Source organism: Trematomus bernacchii, unplaced genomic scaffold (assembly GCF_902827165.1).
Source record: "Trematomus bernacchii unplaced genomic scaffold, fTreBer1.1, whole genome shotgun sequence".
Lineage (NCBI taxonomy): Eukaryota > Metazoa > Chordata > Actinopteri > Perciformes > Nototheniidae > Trematomus > Trematomus bernacchii.
In genome coordinates, this window is record NW_022987739.1 from 16,880,799 (window position 1) to 16,902,310 (window position 21,512).

The 21,512-nt window shown below is 40.8% G+C and overlaps 2 protein-coding genes across 21 annotated transcripts in view; both read left to right on the forward strand.

Annotated features, from left to right (window-relative positions):
• The first annotated feature begins 1,429 nt into the window (after positions 1-1,429).
• nasp (nuclear autoantigenic sperm protein (histone-binding)) lies at positions 1,430-7,804 on the forward strand. 5 transcript variants are annotated; one of them, XM_034146931.1, is made up of 15 exons: positions 1,431-1,614; positions 2,012-2,062; positions 2,145-2,258; positions 3,074-3,154; positions 3,417-3,523; positions 3,859-4,220; positions 4,456-4,500; positions 4,578-4,648; positions 4,839-4,912; positions 5,258-5,446; positions 5,648-5,811; positions 5,957-6,046; positions 6,159-6,233; positions 6,732-6,863; positions 7,603-7,804. In XM_034146931.1, exons 1-15 carry the CDS (start codon positions 1,577-1,579, stop codon positions 7,639-7,641), a joined length of 1,632 nt encoding a protein of 543 aa, XP_034002822.1. In that variant the 5' UTR covers positions 1,431-1,576; the 3' UTR covers positions 7,642-7,804. The 5 variants fall into 5 exon arrangements, with proteins under 5 accessions (XP_034002823.1, XP_034002822.1, XP_034002824.1 ...); XM_034146932.1 differs by lacking the exon at positions 6,732-6,863 and having other exon boundaries at positions 1,430-1,614; XM_034146933.1 differs by lacking the exon at positions 3,859-4,220 and having other exon boundaries at positions 1,433-1,614; positions 4,454-4,500.
• A 63-nt stretch (positions 7,805-7,867) lies between these two features.
• lrrc7 (leucine rich repeat containing 7) overlaps positions 7,868-21,512 on the forward strand; it is a 120,154-nt gene continuing 106,509 nt past the window's right edge. For 4 of the 16 annotated variants that reach the window (XM_034146920.1, XM_034146921.1, XM_034146913.1 and 1 more), the window contains exons 1-3: positions 7,868-9,461; positions 9,879-9,977; positions 12,429-12,527. The gene's annotated coding sequence lies outside the window, so the exon portion shown is untranslated. Of the gene's footprint in view, positions 9,462-9,878; positions 9,978-12,428; positions 12,528-16,239; positions 16,378-21,512 lie in introns of those variants that run through there. The other 12 variants (XM_034146923.1, XM_034146927.1, XM_034146925.1 and 9 more) reach the window with 9 other exon arrangements.

Below are 21,512 nucleotides of genomic sequence, written 5' to 3' on the forward strand. Positions count from 1 at the left end.
TTCAGAATCAGAATACATTTACATTATTACAGCAGAAAAGAGCCAAAGACAGCCTAATGTTACTTAAAGTATGCATACAAAAAGTATTAAAGATTAAAAACAAGAAATTATAATAAAAACAGTTACACATTTTACAAAATACACATCCTGTAACAGTTTGGAGGATTTAGCAGCCAGGTATATTACACAGTTTTAGCGGCATATATATATATATATATACACATGGTTGGTATTTAACAACAAGGGGTGTTGTACTGTGTGATATTGGTATTTATGGAAACATTTTACACCTTTCCTTCAAGTATTATACGTTGTAGTTACTTGTTGGGTACTTAACATGAATAATCACAGTTACTATCCTTTCACTCCATCACATTTCAAAGAGAAATAGGCTATTGTTATTTTAACTCCACCACAGTAATCCATCATCAGCTTTACTTTTTAGATAAAGATTTAAATCACAATTGATCATAACTCAAAATACATATATTTTTATATATTACCAAGTGGTTTCATGTAGGCTACAACCCACACAAGTTTCATGCTAAATTAAGCTCTGTTGCTTGGATATCACTAGATCCTGTTACATCAGCGTAATATAAAAGTACATAACGACTGATGTGTAAATTAGCATAATTACTAGCTAGCCGCTAGCTGCTAACTGCCGCCTCGTCGTTAATATCAAATCCATCATAACAACCCATTACCATGCTGTCATGAACGCGCGGTGCTGTTACGTGTACGCAAATTGACGTGCTTGATGTGAGCGAGCATTTTGGGGGGCATGTTTAAAGTTGCGCATGCGCTATGAGCGCACATACGGGTACTTCTCAGGCATGCCGGGTAATCTGTGACGTTTCGCTCTCTCAAAAGTTGGGCCATTTTGTCATCATGCGCGATTGAGCAACTCTCATAGGAATGAATGAGGCCCCGCCTCCCACGCTGTATCCAGTTCTTATTATACATCCATGGTCCACAGTGTATGTGTTATGTATTAAGCGATTCGGCCAGGCGGGAATCGCACCTGTGTCTGGCTGAGCATTTGTGCCCATATAGAATGAGAGCAAACCATTTTGGTAATAATAACATTATAAATAAACGAGTACAACATCGAAATCACACAGTCGACATTTCACCAAAGTAATCTATGCTTAAAAATAATATATAGGTCCTCATATGCTAGATCACATAGGGGCACCAGCTCAGGCAAAGCATCTACAACCTAATTCATTTGTTATACAATTGTATTGATCGAATAGAAAATAAACACAATATGCACTTGGTATTATTGATGACTGTTATGCGCCAATCAGTACACCGCTAACATGTTTTTCTTTGACACCAAGTGTTCCGTCCGCTCTCTCGATTCTGTTGTTTTCCCGAAGCGTCCTGAATGCATCTTGGTACTTGCTGCGGCCCCTTTAAATCCAATCTCCCGCGTTCTCAGTTAAGCGGAAATAGGGAGCCGTCTTTCCTCTATTTAAGCGCGCCAACAAAGACCATCAGAGAAGGCAAATCTGTCCATCACACCGTACGTTTTGTATCACTCCACCGTGTATCCTACCGTCCTGAAAAAATGCCAGAGGAAACGTCCGCCGCGTCATGCTACGGGAGGTAAGACTCGTTTCATTTCCTTACATCTACCGTACGCTGGGAAAACACAGCTAGGTAGCTTTTAGCTTGATAACACGGTTAACGTTAACTTCCTTGCGTTGTTGCATGACATCTTGGGTTGCTTACTAACACTCAGTGGCTGGTTAAATGTATTGAGTGAGTGGTAGCATAAAGTGCGGCTAACAAGCATCACTTTCACCCTTGTGTTAGGCTAGTAGGCTAACACGCATACTGTGCTAACAACAATAAAGCTCAGCTAACATGTCAAGACTTAGCTGAAATTAAGAGTCAACAGTAATGTTTAGGTGTGTCGACTGTAGTTATACTTCAGAATAAGGGTAGTTGGCTTGCATTTGCATTAACTTAACTCAAGTGTGAACTTATTTGACTCTTGTAGTGCGGAGGAGAAGCCGTGCTCCTCCTCCTCAGCCGCAGCTGCAGCAGACAGGTGAGTGTCCCGCCGATCTCTAAACATCACTATTCAACGTTGCACTACTTTAGATACACGTGTTTCTGTTTCCTCCCTGCAGCTCTGTGGACGTTGCCGAGGAGGCAAAGAAGCTGATTGGCACCGGGAACAGGCATCTAGTGATGGGAGATGTTGTTTCTGCTGTCAGTGTCTTCCAGGACGCCTGCAGCATGCTGTGAGTGCATCCATAGCGAGGCAATGTGACTGACTCAACATGGCACACTTTCAAAACACTGTTTACAACTTTATTTAAAAACCAATAGGTGGTAGTATTCCCTCTTACTATTTTTCTTTTCTTTTCTGGTAATTTACATATATTAAAGGTAGGGTAGGTAATTCACTTCAGAAACACTTTTTGTTATATTCCATGGAATGCTCTTAACATCCCGATGGCAATGAATACATTAAAGGTAGGGTAGGTAAGTTTGAGAAACCGGCTCGAGATCGCTAGAATTTGAAAATACACAACTGGAGAAAATCTGCCACTTCCTTACAGAGCCCCTCCAACACACACGAACGCGCACATGACCAATGAGGGCACGAGATATGTTTGTGCACAGATGGAAGGCTGACAGGCAGGTAGGCCATCCAGTTATTTTAGCCGGGTGGCTAAAATGATTGGTCTTGGCTTCCACAGATGACATTTTTTTTATGGATTTTTTTTGTCAAAGCACTTAAGATATTCATTGCGATCGGGATGTTAAGAGCATTCCATGGAATATAACAAAAAGTGTATCTCGAGCCGGTTTCTCAAACTTACCTACCCTACCTTTTAAATGCGTTCATGAAATAGAAAATGGAAGTTTATAAACGCTTTTAAAATGTATATTAACTCTGACATGAATATTGACCTTAGCTCAATAGTTATCTTAGTTTGTAACTGCATTCCTGCTGTGATATATATATATATATATATATTTTTTTTTAATTACATAACAACCAGCTCTACCATCAAACATACTCCACCTAACACTTCTGTTTATCTGCCAGGGCTGCAAAGTATGGGGACACGGCAGAGGAGTGTGGCGAGGCCTTCTTCCTGTGTGGGAAGTCTCTCCTGGAGCTTGCCAGGTATGACCATTGCATGGCCTTCCTTCTAAAACTCCATACTATATTAAGTCATGTTGATGAACATTGATATACATTTGATTATTGTTGCATCACTGTGTTAAATGTTATGTACTTTTTTTTTTTTTTTGTATGGCGGAACCTTTAGACTTAAGTGTAACCCCAGCATTGACAGTTCAAAGGCCAATTGCTCTGGCCAACTGTTGAATAAGGTTCTAAGTGACATTTCTGGACTTGACACTCTTTCTTTTTTTGATTTGGTTAGGATGGAAAACAGTGTGCTTGGTAATGCCCTAGAGGGAGTCCCAGCAGAGTCTGAGGAGGAGGATCAGCCGAACGGCTCAAATATCGAGAGTGCCAACAATCTTGATGGTCAGTATTTATTAAAAAGGGTTGCCAGGTAAAGGGGGCTCCATCTGAAATCACCTGAAGTTTAGTCTTGTATTGGTTTGTTTTAATAATGACATGTTTCTTTACGTTTGGTAGTTAAGACTGAGCTGACATGCAAATACAGTAAAACAAATAAAATACAATGTTAACTGCCAGTAAAAAGACAAACGACATTTAAAAAAAGTAGCGTTGGGGTAACAATCTCTCCTTTTCCCCTCTTGAGTTGAAAGCTTTCTGACAAGTGTTTGTCAAAATTGACTGAGCTTGATGGTGAATATCAAATGTAAACTTATTCTTCACATGACATTCGTGTGCAGAAGAAACAAGAGACGACCTACGAAAGCAGGTTTATGATGCAATGGCGGAAAAGGCTGAGCCAGGTGACATCGAATTGGAGTCCGAGGAAGGAAAGGGCACCCCTGAGGTGAAAAAAGAAAACGGTGTGGTGAATGGATCAAGTTCCCCTGTGAGTGAGAAGGAAAAGAGTTCAGTTCAAAAAGTGAACGGAGTGGAGAAGAGCCCCGGCGCTCCTGTCAATGGTGTGGCAGAAAGATCCACTGCAGCTAATGGTGTCAAGGATTCAGGAGAGCAGAACGACAAGAAGACCAATGGAAAGCCAGAGGAAGAAGATAACGGTGAATCCAAGCCAGAGGATGAACAGGACGAGGAGGAATCAGAGGGCAGTTGATGTTCTGTTACAGAGCACTTTTGGTGTGGCAGGGTGGAGCACGATCTTGGTGTTTCATTATATTTAAAACGGGTCACATTAAGGTGTTACAAAAGGTGACGGGGAAACTCACTAGAGCAGTTCTAATGCACTCTTTGGAAAACACTTAAGTATTTGCCTTGAGCTTCAGTCACAACTTGGGGAAATGGCTTATAGCCCTTTGTAATTATCCTCTTGCTCAACAGATGATGATGACGACGATGATGATGATGATGGAGAGCAAAATGGACAGGTAAGTTCCCATTCTTTGTTTTCTCTTTTGAAATGATTTGGAATATTTTGCTTTGACATATGCCCTCCTCTTTTCAGGAAGAGGAAGAAGTTGGCAATTTGCAGTTGGCATGGGAAATGCTGGAAGTAGCTAAAGTCATCTACAAAAAGTAAGGGCAACATTGCTGGATGAAGCGAATGAGTAAAAACAATGGCACAACATTTGAAACGTGTGGCTAGAAAGATTCATACTGTACATGAGAGTTCAAGCAGTTCACTTCATACAAAGTCAGACTTTTAGGATGTTATATAATGTGGCAAAGTGGTCTTGCCGTTGATTCAGTTTCTTCACCACCACAGAAAGGAAGGCAAAGATGACCAGCTGATGGCAGCCCAGACATATCTGAAACTCGGAGAAGTCAGTGCTGAATCGGGTATGTTTCATGTAGCATTTCCAGGATGGACTTGTCACTTTTACTTGTTGGCCTTCCTTTTCCCTCCCCTCAAAGAACATCTTAAATAATACTGCCGTGGCTTGTTGAATTTTGGCTTTGCCCTTCACCAAACTTTTGTTTTATCTATAATTATTGTTACCAAGTTTGGGTTCAATAGTGTTTCACCACTATATACAGGTTAAAAACAATTGCATTCACTTAAGAAACTCAACATACCAGTAACATGAACATATAGCAAATGTCGTTTTCCATTAGAGTGGCAACTAGTACCACTGCAGAGCCAGCTAAATGTGACCCTATTGTCACATGTGCTCCCTTCCCCAGGAAACTATCCCCAGGCGCTAGATGACTTCCAGGAGTGTCTTGCCCTGCAGCTGAAGCACCTGCCCCCCCACAGCCGCCTGCTGGCTGAGACCCACTACCACGTCGCCACCACACTGTGCTACATGGACCAGTACAGCCAGGCCATCCAGCACTACAACAGCTCAGTTGACGTCATCGAGACCCGTCTGGGTAAGATGTCTTTCTCTGCAGACGTGCTTTTTTTCAGAGCCGTGTGTCCTTTATCATTGTAATTTTTAGTTGAGTGAAAATAAGCTTACTGATAGTCTATTCACAAAAATACAGCACTGTTTCTAAAAGTTGATGGCAGCTGTGAGTCTGCAGTATTCCTGTTATGTTTTATTGTACTCATCGTACATCGTCTGTGTATAGCCATGTTGCAGGAGGCGATCGACGCAGCAGGTGGTGCGGCTGAAGAAAAGAATGAGATGGACGAGCTGAAGCAGCTTCTGCCCGACATCAAGGAAAAGGTGGAGGATGCCAAGGAGAGCCAGAGAACCGGCAGCGCTGCCTCCCAGGCCATCCAGCAGACACTAGTGAGTACATGACAATGGTCTGAATACCAGTTAAGTAGTCTTAAACGTTAGAGTGCATTTTTATACATCTTGGCTTGCAAGCCTTAAAGCTACCAGTGTGTAAATCCTCCGAGCCTTTCAGTGCTTAACGACTGACTTCTTTCAGGGCGGAGCCTCAACCTCATCATCAGCATTCTCATGTGAAAATGGTGGCCCTTCATCATCTTCAGCTTCAGCTTTTGCAACAGTCAACAAGGTAAGGACATAGTACTTGGACATTTAAAAACTTTTAACCGCTTTTGCTTACTGACTGAAATAAAACTGATCCTACATTTCTTTTTAAAACAAACCAAACTCTTCCTTTTCAGATCCCAGTTAAATCGTCTGGCAGCGCCTCGTCTTCCAAGGCAGTCTCAAACATCTCCCATCTAGTCAGGAAAAAGGTAAGCTCCGCTCAAGTATTCACAAATGTATTACTTTTATTCCATCTTGATTGCTGCAACTTTCATACCTCTGACATGTCAAAGGCCAGTCATGATTTTTCAGTCCATTCCGCCTTCTGAAACAAAACTATTTGATCATTTAAAAATCAAAACCTGACATCTGACTGGCAGAACAATAACCTGTATGTTAAAACTGGCCATGTACTGCCCTCAATTTTGAAAAGTCAACGTGCTTGCCTGCTTTGGTTGTCGGGATGTCATGGCTCTCTGCTCATGTCAATCTTTAGCCTGTGTGTTCTGGTTTTTGTGTGAACGGTGACTTCTGTTGGTTCATGTGGTTGCGGTACGGCTTAATTCTGTAAACAAAGCTTTTGATTTTAGTGTGTGTGTGCATGACACGGTGTTTGACCTTGACATATCCATATTTGGTTTCCCTCTTCACAGTAGCTTCCAGTCTTCTCTTCCCCTCCTTCTCACCGGTTTTTTGTTTCATCACAGAGGAAACCAGAGGAGGAGAGCCCAGTAAAGGACACTGATGCTAAACAAGCGAAACAGGAAGCCACAGTTAATGGCAGCGGTGACTCTAGTGCCAGCAACGGCAAAGGAGTCCAGGAGGGCAAATCACAGGAGGCGAGTGATAGGCTCATGTCTTAATATGAGTTTCAAAGACGGCACTCCAACTTGACGTTTGTGCTGTGACGCTGCTACCCTGCTTTGATGAGAGATGGCTCCACGAACAGAAAATAACTACTTTCATATAGTTTCTGGTGGAGTTCCAGTCCCCCTCTTACTATGAAGTAATCTGAAAAAGCTGGCATGTTGCTGTCTGCTTCTATGGAAGGCTTATTAAAACTACATAAAAGCCCACAAGGAAGTTGGGAGGATTCCTTGGCAATTTGATGACTTGACTCATATGGGTGGTCATACATGATGAAACCATTGCATTGGGGAAAATGTTTGTCTTTGACCCTTGCTGGTTGTCTGTCTTTCTGCAAAATAAGTTAAGATGGGCTGTTTCCCCCCCAAAGTTACTTTTTAAGTAACTTGTTTTTTTACTGTAATGGAAGCCAAATACAATAGTGTTCTTCCACAGGGCATTTGTAAGTGGACATGCAGCATTGGCTGTTACTGTGGTTGTCTTTAGCTGTTGGACAAGCTTCAAACCTTCCTATTTTCATTACTCTTAAGTTCACACATCTGTGGAACTGTCTTTTTACTGAAACAAATGGAAAGTCTGTCTGAAGTCTTTTTTACAAGCTTGGCAAAACTGCAGACACACCAGCAGTCTGCAACTTTTCTTGAGATGAGCAGGCGGCTCGCTCAGCCTTGCCTTTGTGATAATAACTTAATGTGTTCTTGTGTCCTGTAGCCTGCCAGCTCGTCGGCCGCTGTGGGGTCTTCAGCGTGACATTCTCGTCTCTTTCCTGATCTCTGAAACCAGCACAGCATGCCTGTCCAGCCCCTCAAACCTTCAACACTTTTGTTTCTGTAAATAAGATCCATTTTCATAGATTTGTCTGTCCAGTTTTGTATACTTGTAGTAAAAATGAATAAAAAATTTGCATATGTAATTTTGTTATTGGCTTTTTATTTTTAGCTTTACTGGAACTTTTTTTTTTTATCATGCTTCAATCGTTTGCTGCTGCACCTTTAATCTTGCTCAACTTGATTTGAATTCCAACAAAAGGAAAGTAAATGTCTTTGTCTTTAGCAGATGAAGATCAGAGCCCTCGTATAAACCTTCACAAATGATCATGTGTTGTGTCCTGATGTAGAGATGTTTTACTGTATTTTAGTGTTCAACCCTGACTGGTCTCTTTTGGTGGAGGGTCTTGGTGATTGGTGCAGGACTTAAGGGGGCAGATACTCCACTCCTGTGGGCTGTGTAACTGAAACTGGCAGTGTTGCTTCTATGTGGACAAACAGGATGTGAAGAAGCTGGTGACAAGACGCAAGGTAAACAAACTGCATGACATTTAAGAATTGTTTTTGTTCTGTTGAGCCCCCAGTGTTTCAATAATAAATACTTCAGTGCAATGATGGTCATTAGTTTCTCTAAAGGTTTGTTCCCTTATAGTGTTCATATCCTACCACAACTAAATATTTAGTGATGGTGTTTGGCCGAGTCTAACATCTCCGTCTTGTAACCAGATGTACACACAGCTCCAGGTTCCCCCCTCAATTTTACAGAAACACGCATACAATCTGGTTTGTCATATACTTCCTTGCTTTACTCTACCGAACACTGCATAAGCCAGCAAACCCCACTTGGATTTCTTCCTAGATAAAACAAGTCATAAAAGCTAATCTGCTGTTTACTGGTGTTGAACTGAGGACCTGAGTTGATCTGGGCAGAGTGCGCACTGACACCCTCCAGTGGCCACTGTGCAGCTGTTGGTTTACAGAAAATCATAAAATGTTAAAACATCAATTTTGATAATGGGACAATGAGACCTGTGGTTTAACATTGCAATCATAGCAGATTGGGATGTCAGGGTTGCTTGATAATCTCAGATAGTTTCATGATCAACTCTGCTAGTTAGTGCAATCATTGTAATAACCTTTGCAGGTGCAGTTTTATTTTAAAAAGTAAAAGTTCTATAAAGTTGCTTTTGAGAACCACAGCATTAATTCACCTCCAGGGGTGAGCTACCATCAGGCGCAGCACCCTTTGAGAAACATCTTCCCCAAGCCTTAGGTTGTGGAAAACCACAAAAACAGCTCTTAAAACCAAGAGGACTCGACTTAATTTCAAGAACGCTAAATTGGCTGAAACTTTGCCGGATCAGAAGATTATTCAATATGATGGAGACACCATTTTTTTTAACCAAAATATGATTATGGGGTATTTGGGAGGATCGGAATATACTGTACAAGTAACGGCATGGGTGTCCAACATGCATGTTCCTAGTGGAGAGGAGAAGGATCTGGCTGAAGCTGAGGAACATACAGAGGTACATCATCTGTATCACCGTCACACAAACACTGTCAAATTACCTGGAGATATTAACCAGAATGTATGAGTTGCCCTTATCTGCTGTGTTCTTTTGGAAAGTAATTTTTGAACTACAACTGTAACAGATGTACTAGTGAAAGAGGTGCATGAATGTGAGTCTTCAGCTGGAGTGGGAGTAGCTGTGGGGGAGGCGGAGGAGGGTCTCTCATGGGCCTGGGCTCCATCTCTCTGCCGTAAATCTGCAGGAAGCTCTCCCTCTGAATCAGCTCAAGGTCAGTCCTCTGCTGATGAACACACAAAAACAAGAAGACAACCACCCAAACTTCATTTTGGGTACAGTGTCAGAATCACAACATATAAGCAACATATTTAACAACAAACAATAACCACATTATTCATAGACTTTCATTCCAAGAACAGCATATATCACAATGTAAACGTTTTATTAGGAGGCTTCGTAGAAACTACACTATTTTTAACATTTAATATCCTAAATGACTTCAATGTTGGGGGATGGTGATTTCATTACTTCTTTTTATGTTAACACTTCAAGGAATTTCTACTGCACTTGTTCATTTTGACAAATCACATCAGCTTTAACAGTCAGCTTTTCACAGTCGGATAATAAAAGAGGTTTTATTTGTGAGAAATTTCCAACCGTCATAGCTCTGGTGTTGCTCTCTGACCAGCTGCCTCCTGAGGATCCCCTCCTGCAGATTCTGGGTCAGCTCAGACCCCGCTGAAAAGGCTTCACCCCAGGACGAGAGAACAATGATGTGGCCAAAAAGGTATTTCACCCTCAGTTTGATACCATAAGTCTGTAGTGTATAGCAATTTCGAAAACAACTTCCAATGTGGGGTGTGTTTTCCTTTCAGCAAGGTAACACTGATGATGTGAAAATACATTTTAGACCAGAATCTAATAAAAATACACTTTTTTTAGTTGAAGTTGAGTAATCTCTATCCTCTGAGCACAGCTGTATTGACAGAGTTACGGTGACAGGCACTACATATCTTATGTTTTTACAATATCTCATCAGTCTTTCAGTTCTTTTTGTCCTCACTGGCTTTCATTAATTGGGCTTTTTGGCCTTCTGTCTGCAGGTCAATCACAATTTGTGCCACAATATCAGGGACCAGATTTACGCAACCTCAGTAGAACTAATTCATATTTACATAAATAAACTGCTTTTGCGAGTTGGACCAGCAAATGTGGGGGATGTACTTACGCACTTTATCGGCTCATAGCTGTCACTTTTTTTTTCTTGCATTGATCTGGCTTTTTAGCGGGTACAGTGATCTCTTGCACAAAAATATAACAAAAAACACGGTTAACCATCTAAATTAAATCCTATTGCGACATCTATGGAAAGTTTTCCAGCCTAATCAACCTTAAAATAGGAAATGTTGTCATGAGGGATACCCAGGCATAATGGAAAACAGGGTTGATGAGTCATCCAGCAGCTAGGAAAAAAAACTTGTTCAAATGAATATTCATCTTAGAGCAACACAAAAGCAGTCCTTTTTTTAATGCCACATCCAAATAATAATATCCATCATTATTTTCTTAATCTTCTCCTGTTCTCACTATCTCAGTAACCCAATTCATGGTATATACGTTTTTTTTTAAATAATCCGATTGAATACAATACAATTCCCTCTTATACCCTATTTGAAGTTGCTCTCTCAATGTGTCCTGACTGACATAATGATATAATGATATGCATACATGAATTTTTAATCAAAGGCTATACAATCTCCTGCAGTGCTCGGTAAGTGACACTTAAATTAAACGTGAACAGTATGCATAAAGCGTTGCCCTTACACCTTATTCCCTGTTGGGTTCTTGAGAATTATCTTAGGTAAACATATAATGGCTGTGTGGGAGTTAACAGTGGATAAATTATGGTTTAGTCATTCAGATTTAGATGGGTTTTAGCGCACGAGAGTTGAAGTGTGGTTCAGTTATACCTCACGTGTAAGACCTTACTGAGCGGCACTCTGTGTCTGACTGCTTGCCTTTTATCCTCCTATATTGTTGATTTTGGTTTGGCATCAACACACATCTGCCTTTGTTGACCTCTCAGCTGCATGTAGCATTTTGCACTGCACCCATTTCTTAATTGCATAGACAGAGATGCCCTTTTAATAATTGCACACCAGAAGAACATGTGCAATTCAATAATGCAACAGAAAGAAATTGTGCAAGAATCTGAAACCATTTGTAAAGCAAACACACTTATTCATTCTGTTAACTCTAGTGCATAATGATTGTCGTCCTTTTTATTATTCCCCTCCTTTGTTTTCTCTTTAATTCTTCCCTTTTTTGACCTATCGACATGCCAAGCTGACCTTTAAAAACAACTCTCAGCTTTATGAGAAGTTTGTGACTTTATTTTTTAAAACCTTTACAGTGTAATAAAGTGTAATGTGCATATAAAAATGATGAGACCTCTGTGGCATTTTAACTCACTTTGATCACAAATTCCATCTTTTGTTTTCCCTCTTTAACTTATTCCACATGCTCAGTCCTTACTCTTCTTAACTAGATCAGTATAACCTATGTACCTTGTGGAAACCAAGTTCACCTGTGTGTTTAGGCTCCATACATCCAGGCGTGTCTCTCGTGATAAGTTTAGAGCTGCATCTTTGGACATAAAGGTGTCCTATTGCTCTTCATGCAGAACTGTGCTTTGTGTTTGTTAAGCAGCCCAGAGGAGGGAAACACAGATCAGCTCTATTTCCATCTGGGATCAGATCTGGTGGTAACTAAAAAGGAAAAATATTGAATATTAGACCAATAGCAATAATACACTGAAATACGGTACAGATAATAAAAAGAAAAGTGTGTTGGCTCACTTAAAGGTTGTAAAAAAGGTTTGGTTTGTTCTCTAACCACTGCGTTACTGCTGTGTGTTTGTTGCTTACTGTCGCCATGCCACTTTGTTTTAAGGGTGTGTGAGATTTTCAAAATGTACAATCCTGCCTATTTTAGAAGTAAATTAATTGTCTATAGTTAAGGAAAGTGCTTTTTAAACGAGTCCTTTTCCTCCAAAATCCAGCCTACTTTAACAGTAAAACTGGGGGCCAAGTGCTGTGAGCTTCTGTCTGGAGAAAAAAACAGTAAAAAAGCTCTCAGTTACTGCACTCTGTACTCAAACCACATTTAGCTAACACAGCCCATATGTTTTCTTCTACCCATTAGAATATTCATAACATGCCTTTTTTTAAATTCTCAGACCGCCTGATGTTTTCTCACCCTCGAATGAGCACTCAGAGGCTGGCTGCAGCTGTCCAGAGGACGCCTGGCTCCACAGCGTCATCAGTGAAAGACCTCAGTGAGTACATCCCCCCCCCCCCACCCCCACACAACTCACACCAAGCTGCGGTCAGAGAGCAGGCCTGTAATGGAAAGTCTGGCTGCGCAGGTTTTTAGCACAGGACTCTAGGACAGCTTCTAGCAGGTCATCTCCTTTGAGAGGGTTTCCTCACATCTAGCTGCTTCTTAGAGAATTTATAAATGTGTTTGGATCTAGAACGCCAACTTTTGTCTCGCTCATGCCACTCACATCACAAAAGTATGACACAATTGTCTCATGGACATTGCAATGTGTGAATGTGACCCCACAATATGGGATGTTAGCAGTGAATCACACTGAACTAGTATAATAACAGTCACAGTGTGGCAAATTCAACTCAATTTGAGATGTACTTCAGCTAATTTTTCTTTCAGCATTTGTTAAAGAGAACACTCCTAAATATCAATGATATATTTTGGGTTGAACTCTACGGTGGCCCTGAAGTGCAAGTCAACACAGCATTTCAGGAAACACCACAGCATTTCAGGAAACGCCGCAGCATTTCACAATACACTACAGCATTTCAGAAAACACTACAGCATTTCAGAAAACACTACAGCATTTCACAAAACACTACAGCATTTCACAAAACACTACAGCATTTTAGAAAACACTACAGCATTTCAGAAAACACCACAGCATTTCAGAAAACACCACAGCATTTCACAAAACAACACAGCATTTCAACTTATACGGAAAGGGTATTCCTTTAGGGAGAACACTTCTTGTTTGTGATTGGACAGAGCCAGCACAACATGTCCCGCAACATCAGCCCTGTTAGCACACAGAGCTCACAGCTCCTCATATCTGTTCAGAAACTGGACAAAAGTTAAATATTAACAAACCACAGACAGACTGTCTATGTCATGGTGAATACAGTCGCTGCTTTATTTATGTCTGTATCATGTTGTTTGGACGGAGCAGCTACAGGTTGGTTTATCCTGATCGATCCGATCTCCATTCAGAAAACATGCATTTTAAAAGGTTTTTCGCCTGCCGTCTTGTCTGCAGACTTGTCACAGCATTAATTCATAGTTTTTACTAACTGGTATCAGTAAGCTATGGGTCCTTCTCAGGTCGACTATTTTCATTTCCTCGGTCCTCGGTCCTCGGTATCACCGGAAGTTGATTTGTCTGCGCCATCTTGAGTAGCGTCCCATGGCTCTTATTTCTGCCGGAGGACCGAGGAGCGAGGAGCGATAATGGAGGAGCGATAACCGAGGAACCACCAGACCATCCTCCGGTGAAATCCTCAGATACTCTCCCCGCCCCCTTACTGTGTATCGCTCACTGATTGGACGATGCAGCGCATGCACTGATCTGTTGATTCTTGACATGAGAGCAGTTTCCCAGCGGAGTGAAGAAAACACATGAAACTCACGGGACTCACTCCTCAGTTTATACTGTGTTTTGTTTCAATGAATGCATCATTCAGTTACAAATATGTGATATATCTGAACAACAAAGTGGTCAAAAATTATTTTATTCATTTATTGGAAACATTTTCATGATCGCTTTTTCGTTTTACATTTTCATTTACTGTCATTTCCATTCAGTCAGTCATTAAGTGCTATTTAAAATGTTAATTTGCTACATATCCACACAAACAAACTAAGTGTGCAATCCAATGAATGTTAATCTAACTGGGTTTTGATAGATAACATATCTCTTTTTCTTCTCTGAATTATTTTATTTCTATTGTGCACTCTAATCAATATTAATCCAACTATTGTTGGTTTTACATTTTAAGAATGGCGTTTATCTTTTTTGAGAATGAGTTCTTATTTTATTTAATGTATTTGGGTCTACAACAGATGATACAAATGTTTGTGTCAGTAAATGTGTACTAACAGAGGCGGGGGTGTTTGTGAAAATAACGGGGACAGAGCTGCTGTCAGACGAACAGCTGTGCGGCGTCATCACAAACGGACGTCGCTTCACGTGACGCTCCGGAGGAAAGGACGTCCCATTGCTCTTAAAACTCATTTCCCTGCTTCTCGTGGTTTCCTTGCGTCTCTCCATGCTTCCCTGGTGGGAGGGACTAAACGCAGGGAAACGACGCAAGTGAGGGACGCAAGGATTCCATTTAATCGACCTGAGAAGGACCCTCCGTTGTTACTTCGGCATCATTTTGAAACGTGTATTACAATTAAATCACGGTAAAATATCTTCATTTTGTTGTAGTCCACCATAGTATTTACATGGATATAAGCCCCAAATATTCGCATCGCTCTAATCGCTCGAGTTTCAGGTTTCACCGCGGCTGTCAGCTGTGTTTACTCCTGTCATTCAAACAAGACGCGCTGGAGAGGGGGCGGGGCTTATAGAGAGACAGCAGCTGCGGGACAGTAGCCTAGAAGTGATCCTTCGTTAGCGTGAAGAGTCTGCTAAGCTTTATGTGCTCCGCAGTACCTGAGCATGCTCCACTAGCAATTTTGGCCCTTGGACAAATGTAGTTGGTGATCCCTGCGTAGTGTTTTCTGAAATGCTGTGGTGTTTCCTGAAATGCTGTGGTGTTTTCTGAAATGCTGTGGTGTTTTCTGAAATGCTGTGGTGTTTCCTGAAATGCTGTTTTGACTTGCACTTCAGGGCCACCATAGAAACTCAATACAAGTGTCTTAATTTACCTAAGAGTGAAACTGGTGCCCCCTGCTGACAGTTGTGTGTAAAATAAGCTTTACTGTTAAACTGAAGGTTGTGGCAACTTCATCACTGCAGTAGACAGATTTGTGTCTCTAGTTGTCTTTATTGAAATATCTGTATCGAGTGAGATGTCTTACATGGATCCCAGATGTATCTACAACTATAACTCACTGGACCAATGTACTTTCTGTGTAATGTTTATCTAATTATTGAGTCAGGATGTGACATGCACCAAACAATATGTATATTTGCTTGGAAGGAGTGTGGGTTAGGTTTAAAGGGAAGTAGTGTTTTCAGGCTTTGTGAAAATATGACTGTTTTGTTCATATTGCACATTGTATGATCGGCAGATAAGTGGGTCTTGTTGCAGGAGTATAGCTTAGGAAGTTCCTTCTGATATTTTGATACTTTTCTGCAGTTGAAATTATTGTTGTTCCTTTACAACTTTGTCAATCACCTCCTTCCATCTAAGGCTTCCCCTAATAACTGACTCTCAGTGCTTGATTTAATTTACCCTCCATGAGTCTGCTCTGATGCAACAGCAGCCTCCATGACACTGAGACACACTGCTGCTGAGAGCTGAAATATTAAACATCCATCCACACCTCTGACAGAGAGAGAAACAGGGAGAGAGAGTTGAGGACTTGAACTCCTTTCTCTCCCACATCTCTTCCCCTGTTCTGCAACTCACACTCACACATGCCAGTCTGTTGCTAAGCAACTGTAAAATAAAGCGGTCGGCTCTGAAGTCAGAGAGAGAGAGAGAGAGACAGTACCGCAATCCACTACTGTTTGTTTGGCTCTGTGCATGATCCCACCTCAGCTCTGTACCATCTGTGGATCTGCGAGGACTTCTGGTTCTCCGTCATCCGACCAATCAGCGGCCGGCTGTAGGGGGTGGGGGTAGTGTAGTGTAGGCGGGCCCAGCGGTTCCCTAGGTTACCTGTTTGATTGACGTTCAGCCTCCTGCAGCGGAGCGCACGGCAGTGTATCACCGATGCTCCTGTTTCCGCCCTCGGAGACTGTGGAGAGATCTGGAGGAGACAGAGAGAAAAACACCAGAGCACGAGGAATGCTAATTATTTAAAGTCCTTCGCTCTCTTCACCGGAAAGATGAAAGCTGGAGCGCTGGAGCAAGCCGGCTGAAGGGAGAGGAACAGATTCCTGAAGAAGGGGGGATTTGTTGGTAAGAGAAGCCCCTCATCACTTTTCTCTGTCTTGTCTTTAACAGTCACCTGTGTTGGGAATTATGGGATAAAAGGTACATTTGTTATTTTACATCAGATGAAAATATGTGTGGGTTGTACAGAAAAGGTTTTCTGCATGCTGCGTGGCTGTAGAGGAGGTTACTGTATATGCCTGTTTTACAGTATGCAAAGGCTTTAGCTGAGTCAAGAGCTGCTGGTCTATATGGAATTATAGGAGCCTCAGTGATTAAAATGACACCCTACATAAGGGCTTTGTCAGTCATTTCGTGGCTAAAGTTACAGCTGAGGCAAGGATTTCTGGGCTTGCCTACTGTATCTGCATAGGAGGGGGAGTATTAATTACATAATGCTCCATCTCTACTCCAGTATCAGGGCTGTGCAGCATCATGCTGTCACTAGTTCAGAAAAGCTTCATTGCCTTGGACATTTGGAAACTCTGTGTCTTCTACTGTAACCTATAGACGTAGAGGCTGTTCTTAGTGTGGAGGAATCCATCAATCTGCATGTGTATGTCACTGAATGTCACAGGATTTACAGCAATGTATTAGTGTGACAGATGTCAGAGCTAACAAGTGGGCAGCTGAACAACTCTTCTTGTGTGTTACAATCTAAAGGATTATAAAATGAGACAAGACACATGTTGTGTGTTGGATTGAAATCGCCCTCAGGATTTATCTGTGCACATCAGGTGACTTGGCTTTCTGCTCGGCCGCTCTCATGCAGAGAGTCTTCTGGCCGACCACCTGAGATTGCCTCGAACACTTTTAGGATGTTTTAAATCAGGTGTGAAAAGTTGTATCTGCTGGAAGTCTTTTGTTTTGTTATAATGCTGGGATTTGGGATTTAGGGGTTGAACTAGGGATAAAATCTGACCCGATATCTAAAAATGTCATTCAGGGACAAAGAGATTTTGACAGCTGAGGTACCCTGTAAGGGAACACATTGTATTATTTGACCTTTGAATGGAGACCATCCTTTGGTTATATATAGTTACAGATGCAAAATGACAGATTGTGGTTTTGTGCTTTTGTGAAGGCATAACAAAAAAAAATACATTTTTGGGTTATTATCGCACCTCTCGGTTGTCGGTTGGTATATTGTAGATACTGTACACTCACACATACATCTAGAGTGGAACAGATGTAGCTGATTATTTCATCAACAGAAAATATAATATATGGACAACTCCTAATGAATCGATATTTTTATGCATTTTTTTTAATCCAAAAGGCTATTTTCATTGTTCTTGCTCCTTAAATGTGAACAATCACAAATCTGTCTCTGTCTCTTGAACAAAAATAAATGGGCATTTAAAAAAAATCCAAGCCCTGAACTGTCTGTGGTGACACACATATTTACAGAAAAACCTTAACAAACCAAAAGAAAGGAATGTTGTATTTTCGGCAGTGTAGTGAAGTCTTTGGATGAATATTCAAACATTTAGATCCTAATGTAGTTGGATACAATTCATACAAATGAATACAACAAATAATATTCAGAAACATTTAATTTAGTAAATTAGATGTGACATTTCCTGACTTATTTGACCAGTTGAATCCTGGATACAGCAGTACAATTCCCTGATATACTTTTCATTAATTGGGTTATGCTTATCATCAAAGTCCTCATCAGTATGTCATGTTTTATAGATCTTAAACGTGTGCATAGATAGAACAGCCTTGTTGAACATGTGTTTTTGAAAAGGATGTCGTGCTCCCCCTGCCCATGTTCGACACACTTCCAACCATCTTGATGTAACTGACTCACTCTGCTCACAAAACTCTGCTCCATCTTGTCAACTGGAAGATAACTGACCAACATGGCAGCCTTCAGGATTTCTGAATTTGTCGTAGGTAAACCAAATGGATTCTGTATACAGTTAACATATTTATGAAGCCTAACAGCGACTAAAGTTCTGCTATCAGTCCACACAAGGATTCAGACTATCGCTTCAGATATAAATCTACAGAATAAATCAGTTTAGCTAGCAGCTCAGATAGAGGCTGCAGGTTTTCCGGTTTGCTATCAGTGAGAGATATTAAGATATTCCATAGCATTACAGCAGCTACAGTCAGAGGTGTTCAGGTCTCTCAAGCTACTGCCTGCCTGCCTGCGTAGGAGGTAACATCTCATCTTCACAGCTCTGTCAGATGCAAAGCGTTGGGATCCGTTCAGCTTCATTAGACTGCATGAAGAGCAGAGAAAGGGGAGGGGGGGAGACTAGGAGCCAGATTTGAGCCCACAACATCACAAGTACATGGTATTCACCTGAGCCCACGGATTCACTGGGATGCCCCACAGCTAAGAGATTCTTCTAGCCAAGTGCACAGTCACATAGTGATTAAATCCTTAAATCCTGGTAAGCCTCAAATCTCTCCTGACTGGGCTGACTGGTAAAGGTTTCAATCATGTTTCAGCACAGCCTGAAAGATCACAGCAAGACAGTGTATCAGTGACAAAAGGTCTGTTGCACGGTGTCAGCAGGAGATGCTAAACTAATTAATAGCAAATTCAATTGCAAGCGTATGCTGAAATAACATGTCTGAATACTACGATGAGACATCTTATAATTGAAACAATATTAAATCAATAGTGCGCTCATACTGGGGCTATGGAATGTTTCTGACATCTCCCACAGGAAATAAAATATAGAAGAAATGTGTATTATTCCCAATCCAATCATAAACAGTCACACACATTTGTTCTTGAGTGCCCAGACTGAGAAAATGCATTTCTAATCCCTCAATTAAACCCAATTTTAACTAAACTGTATGCCAAATCCAGTTTTGCCTTAAAATGAGGAGATGCATGATTTAAATGTCCTGTGTACATTCTAAATATGAAGCTAAAACCAATGTATGAACAGGATAGCTAGGATAGCTGTTCCCACTGTTGTATAAGCTAATTGCCTGCTGGCAACAAAAACCTTCAATTTTTTATCTGGGCCAATTTATACTTTCAGAATACATTTTTAAGTGTTAAAATAATTAACAAATCCTGTATCAAAACAATACCCTTTATTTCACTGTAAAATAGGGTTGCTTGTGCATCATTTTATACATTTACATGTTTAAAAATAATGCACCTTCACATCTAGATAATTCAGATGTAGTGGTGCAGCAAATGAAAAAATGTCAATGTTGGAACAAGCAGATGAAGAACACATTATGTAATGCAGTGTTTTCATCTAATGTGTGAATCCTATGCTGTGGTATATGGATTCCCTCTGAGCAGATTCCTGTGTGGAGGATGTGGTGGGTTTTTGTTTCTGAGTTTCACAGTCTTTCTCAAGCATTTTTGACACGATGACTCCTACAGGCTTCAGCCTGAAAAGTAAATCCAATGCGGAAGTGCCCTGAACATGCCTCCTTTCTAACAATCTTTTTGATTGTATAGAAGTCTATGAGAGAATGATCCTACTCCTCACTTCATTTGTTGCCTCAGTAAACATATTCTTTACAATATTTTTGTCTTGACTAGAGTAAAATAGACAATAAAGCCGGATATGCTTTAGGGGTGTACCACAGCATTTTCCAGTTTGGGTGCTCTCCATGTTCTCGTCTTACAACTTGAACATTTTCATAGTGTAATATATTTAGTATATTAAAGATAATTGTAACATTGTCTTTGCCTATAAATGCTACACCCTCTCGTGTCACTTCTTCTAATTCCAAAAAGCCAAGATGGTGGCTTCAAAACCGCTGTCCACAAACCAATAGGAGACGTTGTGGTGACTACTGCCTTTTCTTTTATACAGTATATGTGTATCCCCAACCATATCACACTCATGCAGCACTCTTTAGTTTTAACATCCTACAAACAATTGTAGTTGCTAAGCAATATCATCCAATAGTCAGCATATAGTTGCCTGGCAACATGTGCTTATTGAACGTCCTTATTTGGCTTCAGCAGTTTAATTGCTAATAGGAAATGATGGTGTCAAGCTGGGCTGTGTCAATAGACTGTGAAGCAGTTTGGGATATTTTAACTACTAAGTTGAGGGTATTTTCATTTGATCTATGTGCCTGAGGAGTAATTGTGTTGTTTGTAACTGCAGCTGACAGCTGATATCATCCCACAAATCTACAAAAAAGAATCATCCCACCATAAGTCACATCAGTAATCATGAATGCAACATGTCCCTGATAAATCCTCAGTAATTACAAAGGGTAAACTGTCCTTCCTCTCTTTGTTGGAGAACTGTCAGTTTGAAGATTGACGATTTCTGAAAAGAGTCTCTGGGCAGGTTGTGCTCTGATTGAAACTGGAGGTCAGGGACTAGCTCTTCATTAGGAGGAGGGATATGATTCTAGTGCTGAGGACAACTTACATTGGTACACAGGTGTGTTCACTTTTGGCTGATTAGACCTCTCAGGAGTTATGAGACATGTCTCTGCCAAAAACAAGTGGTTCAACAGCTCTATTGACATCACTCTGACATTATATATGTTTTATGATACATGCAGAAGTGAAGAAAAATAAGATTACCAATTAGCTTAATGGGCAGCTTATGTAGCATTGTTATGTTATTAGCAATACCTTAGCGGTTTGGTTGGTGTGAAACAGGCCTATTTGGGAATTTTTAAGTCATTTCCAGTATTCCTCTTTGTTTAAAATGGGATGGAACTTATCCATTTGTACAAAGGCTATTTAAGGGTTCTCAAAATACTTAGTGTTGTATGTTGTGTTTGTTATGGAGTAATTGTGGGACTATTGCAGTTTGAAACAGCAGTAACTGTTGATCAAAACCGATTGACTTGAGAGAAAACAGCATGATTTATGATTTGAGGATACAGACACTAAAGGCATAAACTGAGACAAGAGCTTCACTGACACCTCACTCACTCTTGCAACTGTTATGAAGGGACAATAAACCCTTTTATGGATCTAATACACTTATGGGGATCAGCAAGTTGCAAGCACTGGAAAAACCCTAAGAGAGGTGTAGTTAGAATAAGAGACAACATACAGGATGTAAACAAATCAAATTAAAGTAGGTCCAGTTTCAACTGGGGAATCCTGACCTATTAACTGACATACAAGCGGAGAGTTAGAAAACAACTTCTGGTCGTGAATGCAGTGTCGAAAGATATTTCTTACATAGTCTGATGTG